Source organism: Hemiscyllium ocellatum, chromosome 3 (assembly GCF_020745735.1).
Source record: "Hemiscyllium ocellatum isolate sHemOce1 chromosome 3, sHemOce1.pat.X.cur, whole genome shotgun sequence".
NCBI classification, from domain to species: Eukaryota; Metazoa; Chordata; class Chondrichthyes; order Orectolobiformes; family Hemiscylliidae; genus Hemiscyllium; species Hemiscyllium ocellatum.
In genome coordinates this window covers 71,290,900-71,308,971 of record NC_083403.1, presented here as the reverse complement: position 1 = coordinate 71,308,971, position 18,072 = coordinate 71,290,900, and the positions used below count along the sequence as shown (strand labels likewise).

At 37.8% G+C, this 18,072-nt stretch overlaps 1 protein-coding gene across 3 annotated transcripts in view; it reads left to right on the top strand.

The window, feature by feature from the left end:
- tbc1d32 (TBC1 domain family, member 32) overlaps nt 1–18,072 on the top strand; it is a 254,565-nt gene that overhangs the window by 71,387 nt on the left and 165,106 nt on the right. For all 3 annotated transcript variants that reach the window (XM_060850904.1, XM_060850896.1, XM_060850912.1), the window contains 4 exons: nt 7,048–7,151; nt 7,258–7,319; nt 7,656–7,806; nt 13,052–13,111. In XM_060850904.1, coding sequence (XP_060706887.1) covers nt 7,048–7,151; nt 7,258–7,319; nt 7,656–7,806; nt 13,052–13,111 — 377 coding nt within the window. The remainder of the gene's footprint in view (nt 1–7,047; nt 7,152–7,257; nt 7,320–7,655; nt 7,807–13,051; nt 13,112–18,072) is intronic.

Here is an 18,072-nt window from a genome sequence, read left to right as displayed (position 1 = left end):
TGTTTTGTATCTCAACCATCTCCTGTGGTTTCCGCAGACTGCCACACTGATGTTTAAGAACTCCTATTCTCTCCCCAGTTACTTTTTGCCCTTAATGTATTTGTAGAATATCTTTGGATTCTCCTTAACCTGATTTGCCAAAGCTATCTCATGTCCCTTTTTTGCCCTGCTGATTTCCTTCTTAAGTATACTCCTCCTGACCTTATACACCTCTAGGGATTCACTCAATCCCAGTTGTCTATACATGATATATGCCGCCTCTTTTTTCTTGACCAGAGCCTCAATTCCTCTATTCACCAACATTCTTTACACCTACCAGCCTTTCCCTTTGTACTAACAAGAACATACTGTCTCTGAACACACATTTCATTTGAGGGTTTTCCACTTTCTAAACATCCCTTTACCTAGAAACAGCCTCTTCCAATCAACTTTTGAAAATTTCTGCTTCGTACTGTTAAAGTTGTCTTCATGGTTTTACTTGAAGGGAAAAGAATCGACTTACTGTTTTGCAGCCACTTATTATGACTCTCCATTTTGTTCATTTGCAACTAGTACAAACAAAAATGTTTCTACGATATTTGTCCATTTACTCGATAGTATGACTCTAGTATTTAGTCTCAAACCTTTGAGTGAGGGTAAATGCATAAAAGATGACCAGACTCTTGTTTATTCCTCAGTGCTCTTTTATGGAGAAAAAAACTATTTTGAATTTACAGTACTTTATCTAGCTCTCTTTGCATTTTATGATCTGTATGCGTTCTCTGACTTTAACATGCTTTTGAGTTATAACATTTGAGTTATTTACAGGTTTTGATATTTCCATTAGCTTGCTTTGCTAGCATCGATTAACTGTTATTAGTTTTGTGACTTAATCTTTTGAAGTTTTCAAAGTGTTCTCAGCTTTTTAAGATATGTTAGCTGTTCTCAGTTTGGTGAAAGCACCAAATGAGTATACTGTTCATATGATGATTCCTGACACTCAGGAGAAAAAGCCAGAGAATCAAAAATGTGCAGGTTTCGGTGAATTGGCCAGGCTAAGTTGCTCGCAGTGTTAGGTGAAGGGGTAAATGTAGGGAAATGGGTTGGTGTGGACTTGTTGGGCTGAAGGGCCTGTTTCCACACTGTAAGTAATCTAATCTAGTAGACAATGAGCAATTGCTGAAGATCACATTAATATGGAATTGATAGGAAGGTGAAAAGCAGATAGCTGGAACGGTGATGACATTTGACATAAATATGAAAAAATATGACAAGTAGAACTTTTCAAGTATATAAGTTTGTAAGTTCCAGTTGATCTCCATTGGCAACCCATTGGTTGTTTTAGGGTCAAATTGCTGAAAGCTTAAATTACAATCTATAGTGCGATAAAAGGTGTACATAGCTTTTTTTGTCTTATTTTTTAGAGAGTTTGGATGTTAAACTAGTGGCAGATGAAGGTAGTCTTTTTTATGTTTAATAATAAGAATAAGTTTAATAATTATCTTGGTTGATATTTTCAGAACCGTGATTTTAATCTAGTATGTGTTAAAAGAACAGATAACTGAAGGCCTCCTGTAATGTTAATGGGCGATTGATTTGTATTACGAAGTTTATGACAAAAGAGAAACATTAGCCTAACCGAAGCTAGGATGTCTATTTTTTACAAAAAAACTGAGTTAATAGTTTTGAATTAATTTCAAAAGAGGCCTGATTGAAGTTGGATGCACAAAAACTTTCTCCTAGAAGAAGATATTTGTTCAGACCATTAAGGGAATAAGTTTGCTGAGTGTAAGGTTTCAGTTTGTGAAAACTTCCAGCCCAGGATTGTTTAGTTAGAAATTTGCATTATGTCAGTGTAAGAACTCTTCTTTTTTTTTAGTCTAAAAGAGGCTTTGCCACTTATTTGAATGAAACTGAAAAGTAACAGTTAAGTCAACTGACAAGGTTGAAAGAAGAAGAAAGTTTCTCTGGATTTTAGTAGGGGGATTTTGCTTTACTGAGTACTTGAAATCTTTTAAACTGCATTGTATGTGTATAGCTGGTTTGTTTTATCAATAAAATGTTGTTTTATTGCTATAAACCCAAGTCTGAAATCTGGTGTGAAAGACTGCCATGTTGAATTACTGACAAGGAACGGATTGTGATCTGTCAAGCTAGATTTCATCCTGTGATTTGACTTGTTCAATAGTAACATCAACAGGCATCTTTGAGGAGATAATTGAGATCTGAGTGACTGCTGTATTTTTCAGAGGCATCGGCCTTTTAATGCTGCTTTGAACTGAAGTCCTGCCTGTTTGCTCAGGTGGAATTAAACGATTCTGTGACGGTGAAGTTGTAGCTAATTTTTTCTTCCTTGAGCAGTGCCATGAAAAAATATCTGGCTATTTGTCTCATTCACTATTTGATTCAAAATGGAAATAATTTAGTTCAGAGTTTTGTTGACAAGATCATATTCAGTCAGCAAACAAATGCAAAACTGTCAAAAACTGTTTGGAAACTTTTTACGCAATTAATACTTATTGAAGGGAGAAGGAACTTTCCCTTCCATGGGGTCTTATCACATTCTTAGGCTGTCTGCAGCATTTAAAGCCAACTATTAATTTTTGAACTGTAATTTCTTTTACATTTTAAAAAGTAGCAGCTCATTTTTGAAAATTTCTCACAAGCAGTGAAAATGCAATTTTTTTCCTCACTAGCACCTTCAAATATGAGGTAATTTTGTTTGGAAACCTTCAGGATTGGATGTGAAATTGTTCATTTTGGAAGGGATTAACAAAAGAGCAGAATATCAAATGGAGAAAATCTGCAGAAAGCTGCAACACAAAGTGACTTGGAAGTACTTGAACACAAAACACCGAAAGCTTGCACACAGTTAGAGCTGGTAATCAGACAGATTAATGGAATGTTGGCTCTTACTTCAAAGGGGTTAAAGTATAAAAGTAGGGAACTCTTACTGGAATGGTACAAAGTGCTGTTGAGACCACATCTGGAGTACTGTGATCAGTTTTTGTCCTGTTATTTAAGGAAAGATCTAGGCAGCTCAGAAAAGGTTCACTAGGATGATTCTGGTATGGAGGGATTGTCTTATGAGCAAATGCTCAACAAGTTGAGGCTCTGCTCACTAGAGTTTAGAATAATGAGGTGATCTGATTGAAATGTGCAGGATTCTTAAAGGACTTGACAGGGTAAATGCTGAGAGGATGATCCCCCTCATGGGAGAGTCTAGGACCAGAGGGCATTGTCTCAGAATAAAGGGAGTTAAGACTGAGATAAGGAGGAATTTCTTCTCTCAGAAGGTTGAGTGTGTTTGAAACTCTTTGCTACAAAGACCTGTGGGGAAAAGAGTATTTATGTGTATTTAAGGCTGAGATATAGTCTTTTTTTTAGTTGGTGAATCAACGGTTATGGGGAAATTGCAGGAGAGTGATTATGAGGAATGTCAGATCAGTTTATCCTATAGAAAGGTGGTACAGACTTAACGAGGCAAACAGCCTACTCCTGATTCTATTTCTTATGGTTTTATGGTCTTATAAGGATTATTATAAAAGACTCTAACATTTTTTCTACTACTATTCCCATTCTATTTCATTTGTTGCCTTGGTGAGAACATACTTGAAACATGTATGCTTTTTTTTCCTTTCTTACCTGAGGAAGATATTCTTGCTATAGAGGGAGTGCAGTAAAAGTTTACCAGACTGATTCTTGGGATGGGAGGATTGTCATGTGGAGAGATTATATTGGTTAGGACTTTATTTGCTGGAGTTCATAAGGATAGTTGGGGGAGGGTTCTCATAGGAACTAATAAAATCCTAACAGTGCTACATAGAGATGATGCAAGAGGGGTGTTCCCTGTGTTAGAGTCCAGAACAATGGGTCACAACCTAAGGATATGGAGTAAACCATTTAGGATTGGGATAAGGAGAAATTTCTTCACCCAGAGTGGTGAACTTATGGAATTTTTTGTCAATTAGAGAGCAGTCAAGGCTGAAAGCATTGTATGATTTCAAGGTGGAGTTGGCTATCTGGCTTGTGCTAAAGGACACTACGGGACTAATGTGGGAATAGGTTACTGAATCGGCCATGGTCATAATGAAGGGTGGAGTAGGCTTGAAGGGTGAAATAGCCTACACCTATTTTCCACAATTTTGAGCCTTGGAGTATCTTTACTGGACAATTAAAATATTTCTTGTATTTTCATTCCTTACACTTGTGTATATATATCCAAGTTTATTGAAAGTAACTTACTAAATTCCATTTTGACATTTTACATCGCACATTATTCTAAATGTAAATAATGGTGTTGTGGACTAACAGGTTTCCTTTCATTTTTCAGTATCCTTTTTTTGAAATTTTTTGTAGCCATTACAAACGACTTGTACATATTGACATCTGTCTGTATATTCATTCATTATTTTTAATCCAGATTGAGACAATATCCAGGCTTGGGCTGACAAGCGACAAATAACATTTGTGCCACACAAATGCCTGGCTATGAACATCACTAACAAGGGATAATCTAAACACCGGTCCTTGACATTCAATGGTGTTGCCATCACTGAATTCCCCACAATCAGCGTCCTGGGACAAAGTTAAAACTCTCACAACACCATCTTATAGTCCGGAAGGTTTATTTGGAAGCACTAACTTCCAGAGCACTGCTCCTTCATCAAGTAGTTGTGAAGCAAGGTCATAAGATACATAATTTATAGCAAAGGATGACAATGTCATGCAACTGAAATGAAATCATTTTAGTTGCATGACACTGTAATCCTTTGCTATAAATTCTGTGTCTTATGGTTCTCCTTCACAACTACCTGATGAAGGAGCAGCACTCCGGAAGCTAGTGCTTCCAAAGAAATCTATTAGACTATAATCTGGTGTTGTGATTTTAAACTTTGTCCACTGGCTCCTCCACATCATAACATGCTGGAAGTTATCACTGATCAGAAACTTAACTGGACTCACCGCACAAACGCAGTGGCTGCAAAAGCAGATCAGAGGCTAGAAATACTGTGGTGAATAACTAACCACCTGACTTCTAAGAGCCTGTCCACCATCTACAAGGCACAAATCGGGAGTGTGATGGAGTACTTCCCACTTGCCTGGATGAGTGCAGTCTCAACAACAGTCAAGAAGCTTGACACCATCCAGGGCAAAGCAGCCTGCTTGTTTGACACAGAATCCACTCCCTTGACCACAGATGCATAATCGCAGCAGTGTGTACTAATCTACAAGATGTACTGCAGAAATTCACCAAACATCCTCAGGCAGTACCTTCCAAGCTCAAGACCACTTCCATCTGGAAGGACAAGAGTAGCAGATTTATGGGAACGTCACCACCTGAGTTTCCCTCCAAGCCACACACCATCTTGACTTGGAAATATCTGGCCATTGCTTCACTATCGCTTTGTCAAAATCCTGGAATTCTCTCCCAAATAGCATTGTGGGTCAACTTGCTTGAACTGTTATGGTTAGACTGCAACAGTTCAAGAAGGCAGCACCTTCTCAAGGGCAAGTAGGGATGGGTAATAAATGCTGGCCATCCAAAAATGCCCACATCCCAGAAAAATCATTGAAATGAATAAAATAAAGCTCCTGACCTTCTCAAGTGATTGATGTTCTTTTCTGGCTATTTAGAAAGATGTAACACAAATATCAAAGATGAAATGTTGTCTCAGTTGGAGTCCATAGATTAAGATCATTTTGTTAGTTTATTATAAATATATATCCTATTTCTGCACATGCTACTGACACACTCACGTGCTCTCTTGCTCATGCATGCTCTCATGCGCATGATGGCTCAGTGGTTAGCACTGTTGCCTCACAGTACCAGGGTCCCAAGTTCGATTCCAACTTTGGGCGACTGTTTGTGTGGAGTTTGCACATTCTCTCCATGTCTGCGTGGGTTTCCTTCAGGTGCTCCGGTTTCCTCCCACAGTCCAAAGATGTGCAGGTGAGGTGAATTGGCCGTGCTAAATTGCCCGTAGCGATAGGTGCATAAGTCAGAGGGAAATGGGTCTGGGTGGGTTACTCTTTGGAGGGCCAGTGTGGACTGGTTGGGCCGTAGGGCCTGTTTCCACACTGTAGGGAATCTAACCTAATCTCTTGTGCATCTTTTCGTGTGCTCCCTTACACATGTTCTCTTTCTTTTGTATGGCCTCGGTCTTGCACACCTCTTGTGAGTTTTTCTGTCCCAGCTACTCCCCCTGTGCCCTCCCTCATATTTTGTGCCCAGGTTGAAGCACCCATGATTTGTTCCTGTCGTCACAAGCTTGAATTTCTGAGGAAATAACTACCACCTGAATCTCCGAAATCTGTCCACCCACCACAAGGCACAAGTCAGGAGTGTGATGGAATATTCTGCACTTGACTAGAGCATTCCGAGACAGAGCAGCTCACATGATTGATACTCCATTGACTAACTTAAACTTTCAATCCCACCAACATGTACAGACATTTCAACTATATTAAAAGGTCATTCAGCCCAACAAGCCTTTGTCTTGTAGAATTGAATTTTCCCTCTTTTTCACCATAATCCAGATTGAGAGATTTGTTAGAGGTGCACAAAATCATGTGGGGTCTGGAAAGTGTTGATAGGGAAGAACTATAAGGGCTGATGAAAAGAGGATACAGGCTTATGGTGATTAACAAAAGAAGCAGCAGAGACACCAAGGAAAGCTTCTTTCCTGCAGTGAGTGGCTGGGATCTGGGATACATTGCCTGAGATGTGATGGGGGAGGTTCAATCAAGGCATTTTAGTGGGAATGTTGTAATCATCAAAAAGGAGAACTATGTAGGAGAACAGGGGAGGAACACAGTGTCTGAATGGTCTCTTCCTCTGAGATATCCATTCTGTGATGTGAAATTTCACTACCTAATAAACCCCTCATTTTCTGCTTCAGTGATTCCTCTTAGTCTTGCCGAACTTTGTCTTTTAGTTAAACATTCCTAATTTAGCTGAAGTCTGAAATTTGTGACAAAATGTATTCTCTTGTACATTTTAAACTTGGCAATCTGCTCCATCCTAATGAAATGTTGTTCTTCTAACATGCATTTATTTTCTTGTAGCTAAGCATTTGGAGTCTTGCTTTACATCACAGCAAAGTTCAGTTCCCACTCTTTCTGCTGGCATGGATATAACAAACCCAGATGTTGTGCGGTTACTTAAAAAGGTGAATTTAATGATTGTTAATAAATTTGTAATATTTCTAGCTTTTTATTTGTAGTCAATCTTTTGTAAATCTTATTTAAAATTTAAAACTTGAACATTGTTTACAGTTTCGCCTTCTTAATGAGTTTCAGAAGGAAGTTCCATCCTTTTGGATACGCCATCCAGAGAAGTATGTTTTTCTATCTTGACATTTTATGAATTGGAAATAGTAGACTTGTTTTACATTGTAACTGAAGTCTTAATTATTTACTTTTTATTGTTTGTCATGTTGGTTAGCAGGATACTTACATCTGAAAAATTCACATTACAAAATTTATGACAAATAAGAAATCTTGAAATACGCTACTTCTGAAGTTTATTCTGAAAAAATCAAATATATCGCTTCACTTGTCACCTTAAAAAGTAGCATGAATACTTCTCTGTTGCATAGCTATGTGATTCACAGCTAAGATTTTGCTATAACATTAATAACAGTTGTAAATTTCTGATTTTCAATTTTCTCAAGGTTTATGGAGGAGATAGTGGAGAGCACTCTATCATTGCTGTCAGTAACTCATGAACAGAGTTTCAGAGCTGAATCCTCGCACCGTGTACTGAAACCTGTCTATTTTCTGGCATTGTTGGATACTAAAGCCTCCTGGTTCAATAAGTGGATGGTAAAAATAATTAATATAAAAGAAATGTAATGCAAGGAATCTTAAAACAGCAGTAATAATTAATTCCACTGTATGATTGACCTTTGACCAAGCGAATAGAGTCATGAAATTTAGTCTTTCAATCTTGGGATGCCAGTTTTCAATGTAAATTTTAATCCAGTATTGGTTATTGTTGTCTAAGTGCTGTCCAAAATTCGAGTCACTTTTGTTTCCTGCTTCACTATAAGGACTGTAGGCCAGCTCTGGATGCACTTTAAGAACTCTGACCCATTTTAATCCCAGATATTATTTATTTCTGTTTACTTTATGATGGTTGCAACTATGCTGTGACAAAATGTTTTAAATTGTATACGAGTCTTATTCTTGATTTTTCTTTCACACTACTCTGTAGTTTATTTCTTAATTTCATCGCTTATGCTCTGACCAAAGGTATGTCTTTTGTCATTGTCTGCTGAAGTTTTCTCCTAAGCCATGCTTCTTGTCGGTTTCTGTCAATCATCATTTTTCATCTTCCATTCTCAGTGGCAGGTCAAAGAGGCAGATTCTAAAACTACCTGAATTGGATCGTGAATCAAGCCAGTCCTGCTATTAATCTGAACAGAGCTAACATTAGCAAAAATCTGAAAATATGTTCTCAATAGTATTACAGAGGCAAAAAGAATCAAACCTAACATAAACCAAAGAAAGATAAATTAACTTTGCCAAAGAAGTTTTAAGGAGAACCAGAAAAGAACTGGGGCTGCTGGAGATGTTTAGGCAAATATTCTCATCAGATGATATTCATAAAGTCTCAGGTTATTTTCATCTTCATTTAATGAAAAATTCAAGCCTGAAGAAATAGAACAAGAGTAAAAAGATATAGAGATCAAGATCTGTTGGTTGTGACAAGGTATCAAATGGAAAAAGTTCAAAGGCTGTATTGCTGCATGAAGAGGGTGAGAGAGGGAGATAGAAATTATGGGCTCAAAACTGAAGCATAGCTAAAATTCATTTACAAATGGAACATAACAGCAATTCAAATGAAGAACAGGCTTCCCGGGACACTTTGATATCCAGAAACTTGTGCAAGTCCTGAACAATGCTTTATAGCATTGTGTTGTTATAAAATCTATCGAAAAGGGTTCAGATTTTCACATGACTAGCAGTTGTTTGAATTTTATTTCAATGTCTAACTGAAGTTCTCAGCCAATATCTGTTTTCTCACTCACTCCTTTGTGCTTTCTTGCAACCTGACTGCTTTCAAATGTAGAATTCAGTTAATTCCACTTGAGAAGTAGTATCAGCACAAACATTCAGTAAATTAAGTGAAAGACAATGTTTTAAACAAAACAATTTGAAGAATATTGCGACTAGCTAACTGTTAATTAATACAGTAAGTAATTTGTTAAAGAAGCTTAGGATGTTCCTGTGGTTAGATTATTGAGCTTGCAGGTCAATTCAAATCTTTTCCTGGAAAATAATTTATGATGCAAGAATCTAAATATAGACTCAGAACACTGTCTTGTTTTTATTTGGTGCAAGTCTTAATTTTAAATTGCCTTTGAAAATTCTTAAGAGTTGTTTTGGTTTAAAAAAAGTATTCCAATATTGGGACAACTAAGTCTTTTATTCAGGTTATTTGGTTGATTTTATGAGGAACTTCATAGATTTTTAAAAGCATACTTTAAGCATCTTGACTCAGAAATATGAGATGATCAATTCCTCTGTACTGATGTACTCTCTTGCTGAAGGAAACATTGATCAAAATTATTTAGACTTTTTGTTGAAAGTGTTATTCTGGTAATCACTTGTGCTGAAATCCTAATGTGTTCTTCTGTCAAATTAATATTTAATTATTTCAATACTTTCCTTGCTAAATTCCTGCCTTCCTCTATAAATTCCATTTCATCTGAATTGTGTTCTGTGTTACCCCAATTCTTATTCACTCTTACCTTAATTAGCTTATTGCTGTCCAATGCAAATTGAATAAAAGCGACAGTAGCAATGTGGATACGGAATTGCCTGAGGAATAAGAGAGAAAGTAATAATTAATGGATATTGGTCAGACTGGAGCAAAGTTTGAAATGGAGTCCTCAAGGGTTCATTTCAAGACTCTTGCTTTTCCTGATATTTTAATTATCTAAATTTTAGTTGTGCAAGGGAAGTGTCCAGTTTTGCAAATGATATAAAATTTAGATGCATTAAAAACCATTGTAAAACTACAACATTTGTTGTGGGCTGCAGATAGACAGAAGATGAATTTCAATGCGATGTGTGAGGTAATGCATTTTAATAGAACATCAAGATACAGGTTAGTGAAGGGTGCTACCGTAGAAGGTATACAGGTGCGGAGAAAATTTCTTGTGTATATGCTCAAGTCATTTAGAGTGGCAAGACCGGTATGGTGAACAGGTAATAAATTGTGTGACATTATTATTGTGTTGTAGAGTATACAAGAACAAGGAGATTATGCTGAACTTGTATAAAATAGTAGTTAGTCCCCAGCTGGAATATTGTATGAGGTTGTCAGTGCTATAGTTTAAGAAGGGGGTGAACACATTGGAGAGAGTTCAGAAGAGGTTTTATGAGAATGGTTCTAGGATTGAGACTGAGTAATGATGATCGATTGGAGAAGCTCAGACTTCTCAGTGGAGAGGAGAATGGTAAAGGAGTTTTCAAAATCATGAGGGAGTAAGGTCGTAAATAGGGAAAAACTAGAAAGGATAGATATAAGGCAATTTGTAAAATATGCAATGTGAGAACAAACATTTACATCCAGTCATTTGAGTTTAGAACATACTGCCTGGAGGCTTAGTGCATCCTGATTCAGCTGAGATGCATTGAAGAATGTTAGATGATTGTTTGAAAGAAATATATTCTGGGTTATCTGTCAAGGCAGGGGAATAGCACTAGAATATAATGCTCATTTAGATATCCATTGCGGATGTGATGGACTGAATTGCCTCCTTCTGTACCATAATAATTCTGTCACTGACTCTATCTCATGTCTTTACATATTCTACTCCTCAGCCCTATAATATTTCCCAAATGCGTTTCTACACTACTTTCAGTACTTTTTTTTTGCCATTCTCTCCTGTCGTTGAAGGCAGATCCTTCAGTCGGATAGGTTCTAATCTTTAGAATTTGTTCTATTGACAACAGCATCTTCTATTTTAAGCACCTTTTATGATATTTGTCAAAACCCATTTCTTAATTCATTTCGCCTAATAACTCTGAAACAAAAATAGAAAGTGCTGAAGAAATTCAGCAGGTGGCAGTATCTGTGGGAAGAAAGCAGAGTTGACATTTGACTCCAGTGACTCACCATCAGAACTGATCAGATCTCCTCGTACCTGTGTCTACCTAGCATGGAGCTCATGTATTGCTCATCTCTGATGCACATTGGAAGGACTTTGTCAAGTGCAGGTTAAAATTTTACGTTTTGTTGTGACACTTGCATGTAGTTAGAAAATTACACATTTTATAGTGATTGCACATAAGTCATATAAAGTCACTGAAAATTTCAGCTGCAAAATGGCCTGAAAAGGGAGTCCTGATGTTCTTCAGTTGCTGGTTGCAAAGGCCCTGTTCATTGCCATTTTAAATGAAATGGGGTATTCAGATGTTGGTGTCAATCCAATGGGAATATTAAAGGCTCCAATATTAGTGTCCTCTCTCTGGCCAATGTCTGAGCATTGAAACTAGTTATGGCCATTTAGCTGTCTAGGGAAGATCACATCATCTACATGCCTGAGGCAGGACTTCCAAAACGAGCTTTCTGCTTCAAGCTTTGTCATGGCAATTGGTTATTAGGGGATCAGAGAAAACCCTAAAAGGATATTCTTAAAGCCTGCCAGAAAACAATGCAATATGTCCACTGATTCATAGGAGTCTTTTGCCCAAGACTGCTCAAACTGGAGGTGAAGCACCGGCAAAGGTGTCAAATGAAATTAGCAACTTTGACAAATCAAGTTGGAGGCCAAGCAAACAGGAGAAGGAGCACATGAAAATCCAAGCATCCCATCCATTTGCTTTTTCAAACATCCCCTGACCCAGTAGCAGAACTGAAGGCATTGTTGATGATAGTATGATATGATTGCCAATAGTGATTAATAGGGTCCCTGCCAATCATGTCATATGTAAATGACCTGGATGAGGGAACAAAATGCAACGTTTCTGTGTTTGCTGACTATTCACTGGGTGTGATTTGAGAGTTGCGAGGAGGATTCAAGGTGATTTTACTCACATTGAATTGGCAATACTTGGTAAAGGAGAAAGTGAGGTCTGCGGATGCTGGAGATCAGAGTCGAAAGTGTACTGCTGGAAAAGCACAGTAGGCCAGGCCGCATCCGAGGAGTAGGAAAATCAATGTTTCGGTCCGGAGCCCTTCATTAGGAGCAAATACTTGGTAAATGCAAGGCATGGTGGATAAATTTGAAGTTATACACTTTGGTGTGAAAAACAAAAAGGCAAAGTGTTATTTATATAGTGATATATGGCAAATGTGTACAATAGGACAGACTAGATCCAGGAAGAATGTTTTCCCTGTTTGGGGAGTCTAGAACTTGGGGTCAAAGTCTCAAGATATGAGGTAGGCTATGTAGGACTGAGGTGAGGGGCAACCTTCTTCATTCAAAGAGTGGTGATCAAATGGAATTCTCGACCGCAGAAGGTTGTGAAAGCCAAGTCATTGAGTATATTCAAGAAAGAATTTGATAAATGTTTAGATATTAAAGGCATCAAGGGTTATGGGGAGAAAGCAGGAATATGGTATTGAGATAGAGCATCCACTGATCATGTTGAATGGTGGAGCAGGTTCAAAGGTTCAAGCTGCCTGTTATAGTTCCTAGATTCTATGTTTCTAATATCCATATTTAATCCATGTCAGATTGTAAGTCCACCCTCATGATTCACCTTGCATCTTCCAAATTGCATGTGCAGCTTATGTAATAGTATGCATGTATAGGTAGAGCTGGGAATGTACTGTAGTATATCATATGAATATTAGGCGAAATCATAGCCAGTGTCAAAGTCCAGTTATTAAAACATAATGGGCTCAGAATTTTGCTTGGGGTAGTGGAAGTCAACTGTATAATTCCTTGTTCTTTGACATAAAAAGTTACTTTTCGTTACTGCTTATCCTAATACCCTAATACTGTATTTACATAAAATAATTCACAACAAAGCATATTTCTCATCTCTAAGTAATTTGAGATCAGCTAAAAGATCTTTAAGGAGATTCATGCGATTTGTTTCTTTTTCATAGCATGGTTACTACAGCAGAACGGTGGTTCTAAGACTCCTTGAAAATAAATACAAGTCTTTGGTAAGTGTTCCAGAATTACTGAACATCTGAAGTATAAAATGTTCTATTTTTGAATGGTGTTGTTGTTTAGTTCATCTTTGTTTCTTGAATTTATGCAATGAGCAGAAGCATTTTTTTAATGCAACAAATAAAAAGAAAGGTTTTCAATTATGTTGGATTATGTTAAAGGAATGCTCTAAGGGAGGCTTAAAGTGAGTGTTCTTCTAAGAACTTCCAGTTGATGATGATAACTGAAATCAAAATTTATCTCCATAAACGTTCTCTTCTTGCATTCCAATTACTATTGCACTCAAAATTGAGCATAGAACCTAATGGAAGACTACAAGTATCATGATACTCAGGACAAGAAGGATGCAAGAAATAATATCAATAAATAGAAATGAAAAAGAAAGTGAAAGTAAGAAAACACATGTTTTAAATAGTGAATTATTCAGAAAGTGGAGAAATTGGATGAGGTTTTTCTATTAATCTTAGAATGGGCATATCATAGAATCCCTGCAGTGCAGAAAGAGGTAATTCGGCCCATTGTGTCTGCGCCAGCCCTCCGAAGCGCATTCCAATCAGACCTACCACCCCCTCTCTCACCCAATTCCCATAATCCCACATTTACCATAGCTGGCCCAACTAGCCTGCACATCCCTGGACACTACTGGACAACTTAGCATGGCCACTGCACCTAACGTGCTTATCTTTGGACTGTTGGAGAAAACTGGAGCACCCAGAGGAAACCCACACGAGCACAAAGAGAACTTGCTGCTGGGCTATGGAGCTGGCATTGGGGGTCCAGGTGAGATTCTCTGCCTGGTGTACACCAAGAGATTTGGTGCTGTTCGATATCTCCACAGGGGAGCCCTCAATGTTCAGTGGAGAGTGGTTGCTGCATGCCCTCCTGAAATCAAAACCATCTCTTTCGTCTTGGCCACGTTCAGAGACCGGTTGTTGGCTTTGCACCATTCCGTTAGCAGCTGCATCTGTTATAGGGAAAATATTAATAAGCTGGAGAGGATTCAGAAGAGATTTACCAGGATATTGCTAGGAATGGAGAGTTTGAGTTACAAGGAGAGGCTGGATATGCTGGGGCATTCATTGGGGCATAGGAGGTTGAGGGATGACCTTAGTGGTTTATAAAATCATGAGCAGTCTGGATAAGGTGAATGGCAGGTGTTTTTTTTTCCCTAGGATGAGGAATTTCAAAACTGAGAGGGGCAACTTTTCCACAGAGAATAGTTCATGTGTAGAATTAACTTCCAGAGGAAGTAGTGGATGCAGGTATAGTTACAATGTTTAAAAGGTGTTTAGATAAGTACATGAATAAGAAAGGTTTGGAGGGATATGGGTCAAGACCAGGAAGGTGGGCCTAGTTTATGATCGATGGACTGGTTGAAAGGGTCAATTTCTAAGCTGTGTGAATCTAATAACTGTAGCTGACTGGAACACCTTAAGATTCAAGATTAGATCTGGAGTGAAAGTGTCAGGATATTGTCAGGCCCACACAGTCTTTGATGTATCAACTGCTCTCAGTTTCTTAATACTTGAAGGGGTGAATCAAATTGACTGAAGGTTGGTGAGGACCTGATGCTGCTAGCCTTCTGAGTATTTCTAGCATATTCTGGACCCAGCCATCATTTGAAGATCGGGATGTTCATGGAGTCTTCTCTTGATGTTATCTGTCTAATTACTCGCACTACATACAAGTGTAGTGACAGCTTTGATCTGATCGATTGTGATACAATTGCTTAAGCTGGTCTCTCAGTTGCTGCTTACTCTGTGTAGAATGCATATATTATGTTCCTCAAGCATCTCAGCAGTGATCATGTAAATCAACTTTGCTAGTATGATATCATATTCACATGCCAGTTACTAGTTTCCAAAACAGATTTGGTTTACAATTTGAAAGTGGTACTGGTTTCAAGAAGGAGGAGGAAGTACTTTGCGGACAATCTGTACATTTCATTGGAATTTAGACTTGAGAGGAACTTGCCACAACTGCAGCATGTGGCAGCACCTTATCCGACAAGCCACAACACAATTAGAAGCTGACCATATCAATGCAGCTGTGCAGAAGTGACAAAAGTATAATGAGAGGAAACCTGGTTTGAAACATCTCTTTCCTCAAGATCATGCATATACTCTCTATTAAAGACTTTGGTTCCAGAATGAATGTACTGAATCATTTGAGGATGCAGAAATCATGCAATCTGGTTGACATCAGTTTTCTGTTAAGGTTGAAAATGCGTTGCTGGTTAAAGCACAGCAGGTCAGGCAGCATCCAAGGAATAGGAAATTCGACGTTTCGGGCATAAGCCCTTCATCAGTTTTCTGTTATGCCATCAATAGATTTAACACCTCATTCTTGGATATGCCAAATGCTACTTCTGTGTATTTGTATAAGTAAGAGCTGGCACGGTCGCTCAGTGGTTAGCACTGCTGTCTCACAGTGCCACGGACCTGGGTTCAATTCCAGCCTCAGGGGACTGTCTGTGTGGAGTTTGCACATTCTCCCCGTGTCTGCGTGGGTTTCTTCTGAGTGATCTGATTTCCTTCCAGAATCCAAAAGATGTGCGGGTTAGGTGAATTGGCTGTGCTAAATTGCCCTTAATGTTCAGGGATGTGTAGGTTAGGTGCATTAGTCCGGGGTAAATATAAGAAAGGGAAATGGGGTTGGGTGGATTACTTTTCGGAGTGTTGGTGTGGACTTGTTGGGCTCTAGGGCCTTTTCAACACTGTAGGGATTCTATTGCCTCTGAGAAATGGGGCCTGTCAATTTTCAACCATTTTAAGAGGACATATCAGCAAAGTATGGGATATTGTATAACATTAGTTTAAAATACCAAGGTTAATGTGACAGTTTAGAGATTACATTTTGTGAGGTGTACCTATTCATTAAACTATAAAGATGTGACAACCATTTTTGAGGATTAAATTGTTGGATTTAGATAGAAATTTAGAAGCAGATGGAGACATGCGGCCCTTTGTATCTGCTCCGCCATTCAGTATGCTTATGGCTCAATACCCTGCTCCTGCTTTCTCACTTACTCTTTGATCCCTTTAACTCTAAGAAAACATTCAATATTTTAGATTTAACTGCTTTCTGTGGCAGAGAATTCCACAGGCTCACCATTTTGAATGAAGAAATTTTTCCCATCTCGGTCCTAAATGGTTACCCCTTTGCTTAGACTATGATTCGTCATTTTGAACTTTCTAGTCATTGGGCGCATCCCTCCTACATTTTTCCCTGCCTAGTCCTGTGAGAATTTTATATGTTTCTATGGTCCAGTGAAGAGAGATTTAACCAATCCAGTCTCTCTTCCTTCATGAAACTTGTCAACCTTGGTAATTATTTGGTAAATCTTCATTCCACTCTGTCCATAGCCAAAACACTTCTGGAAGTTATGGGTTTTTTCTTTTGACAGGTTTGTTTTTTTAACATTGTATTACATGTTTTCTAGGGTTGTGAGAAATGTCAAGAATGTTGAAGAATTTCTCTCATTTTTATGCAATGTTATTGCAAAAGAATATTTGCATAAACAAGTGCTGAGCAACGTAATCAGTTGGAAAATAGAAACTAGAAACGTGATAAAGACCTTTGTTCATTACAGATAAATATGAAAACACTATTGCACAGTGATCTCCATTTTGTTTTCAAAAAGCTGAAAATAGTTATAGAATTCTTTTGTAACACGTGATTTTGAACAAGAGATCGAATTTGTAATCCTCTTCGAAAACCTGAGTGTGGTTTCATTCCTTTAATTAATGCAAGAATCTTAATTTTTAAATAAATTTGTACCAATTGAAGTATTCTGGGGAAATTTCAATAAGGTGTCGGGAAAAAACTCGCATGTTTATTTTCAAAAATTGTTAAGAATGAAGAAATGTGTGATTTCAATTCTAATAATATTTGTTTTATAATTGGCATTATAAAACCAAATATCTTCATGGAAGATTGAATATTTGGAAGGCACAGATTTCCCACAAGAACTGAAAGGTATTTTAAGATAATTTATTTAGAGCACCTATTTAAAAATGATGCATAATCTAAATAAATAGGAAAAAATACATATGACCACTGATGGGCAAGGACAGTTTATTGGTCCCAGAGTGGACAAACAAATGGTAGAAGCAGAAGATATTGATTTCCATTGCTGATTACTCAGAAAACTTTACTGATGCCAGACCAGAAATAAGGAAAAGACTGAAAATGAAAGTGACTGTATTTCTTGCCTATTGCTAACAACAGTCACCTCTCTTTGTTCGCAATTTCCTTGGATCAGTCAAGCTGTCAGGTAGTTCTTTATCTTCTCCCAAGGGAGGGCTGGTGGTGGTAATTTATTCTATTTTTTTTTCCAGCCATCTTGACTTAGCCAAAACATTTGTTCGAAGACATGATGGGTAGCCTTTAAATGCTCCCCTCTGTCAAAAATGTATGAATTCCCCAAAATATTAGGCTGGTGCCAGCATGGTCCACCTTCGGAAGCCTTCTTCCATTCAAAGCATCCGTTGAGAGTCCGTGTTTATGCACGTCTTATTCTGACAGGTTTATGCAAATTATTTATTCAAATATCCATTGTCAAGGGATAGATATTCAAGGTAATCCGTTCCATTAATAGTCCATTATTCATTCTATGGATAATTCTTGTAGTATAGCCTTGATTCATCTTCAGGTTGTTGGTTTATGAATGGATCATGAGGTCACCTCTCACACCCTTATTCGGACTAGAGGTTGCTTCTTTCAGTGCTTGTGCGAAAGACATGTCCTTGACCAAAATTATAGCCTTGGCTGCCTTGTGTTTGTCAGCTGAGTAATCTGGTGTGGAGGTTTTATCAGAGAGAACTATTACTATAATATTCAATAAATCTCATAGGAATTTATAAAATTATCCTACATTTGAATGTTTACATTATTGCTGTTTGATCAATAATTGTGGAGGCAGATTTAATCAAGCCATTCAAGAGGCAATTAG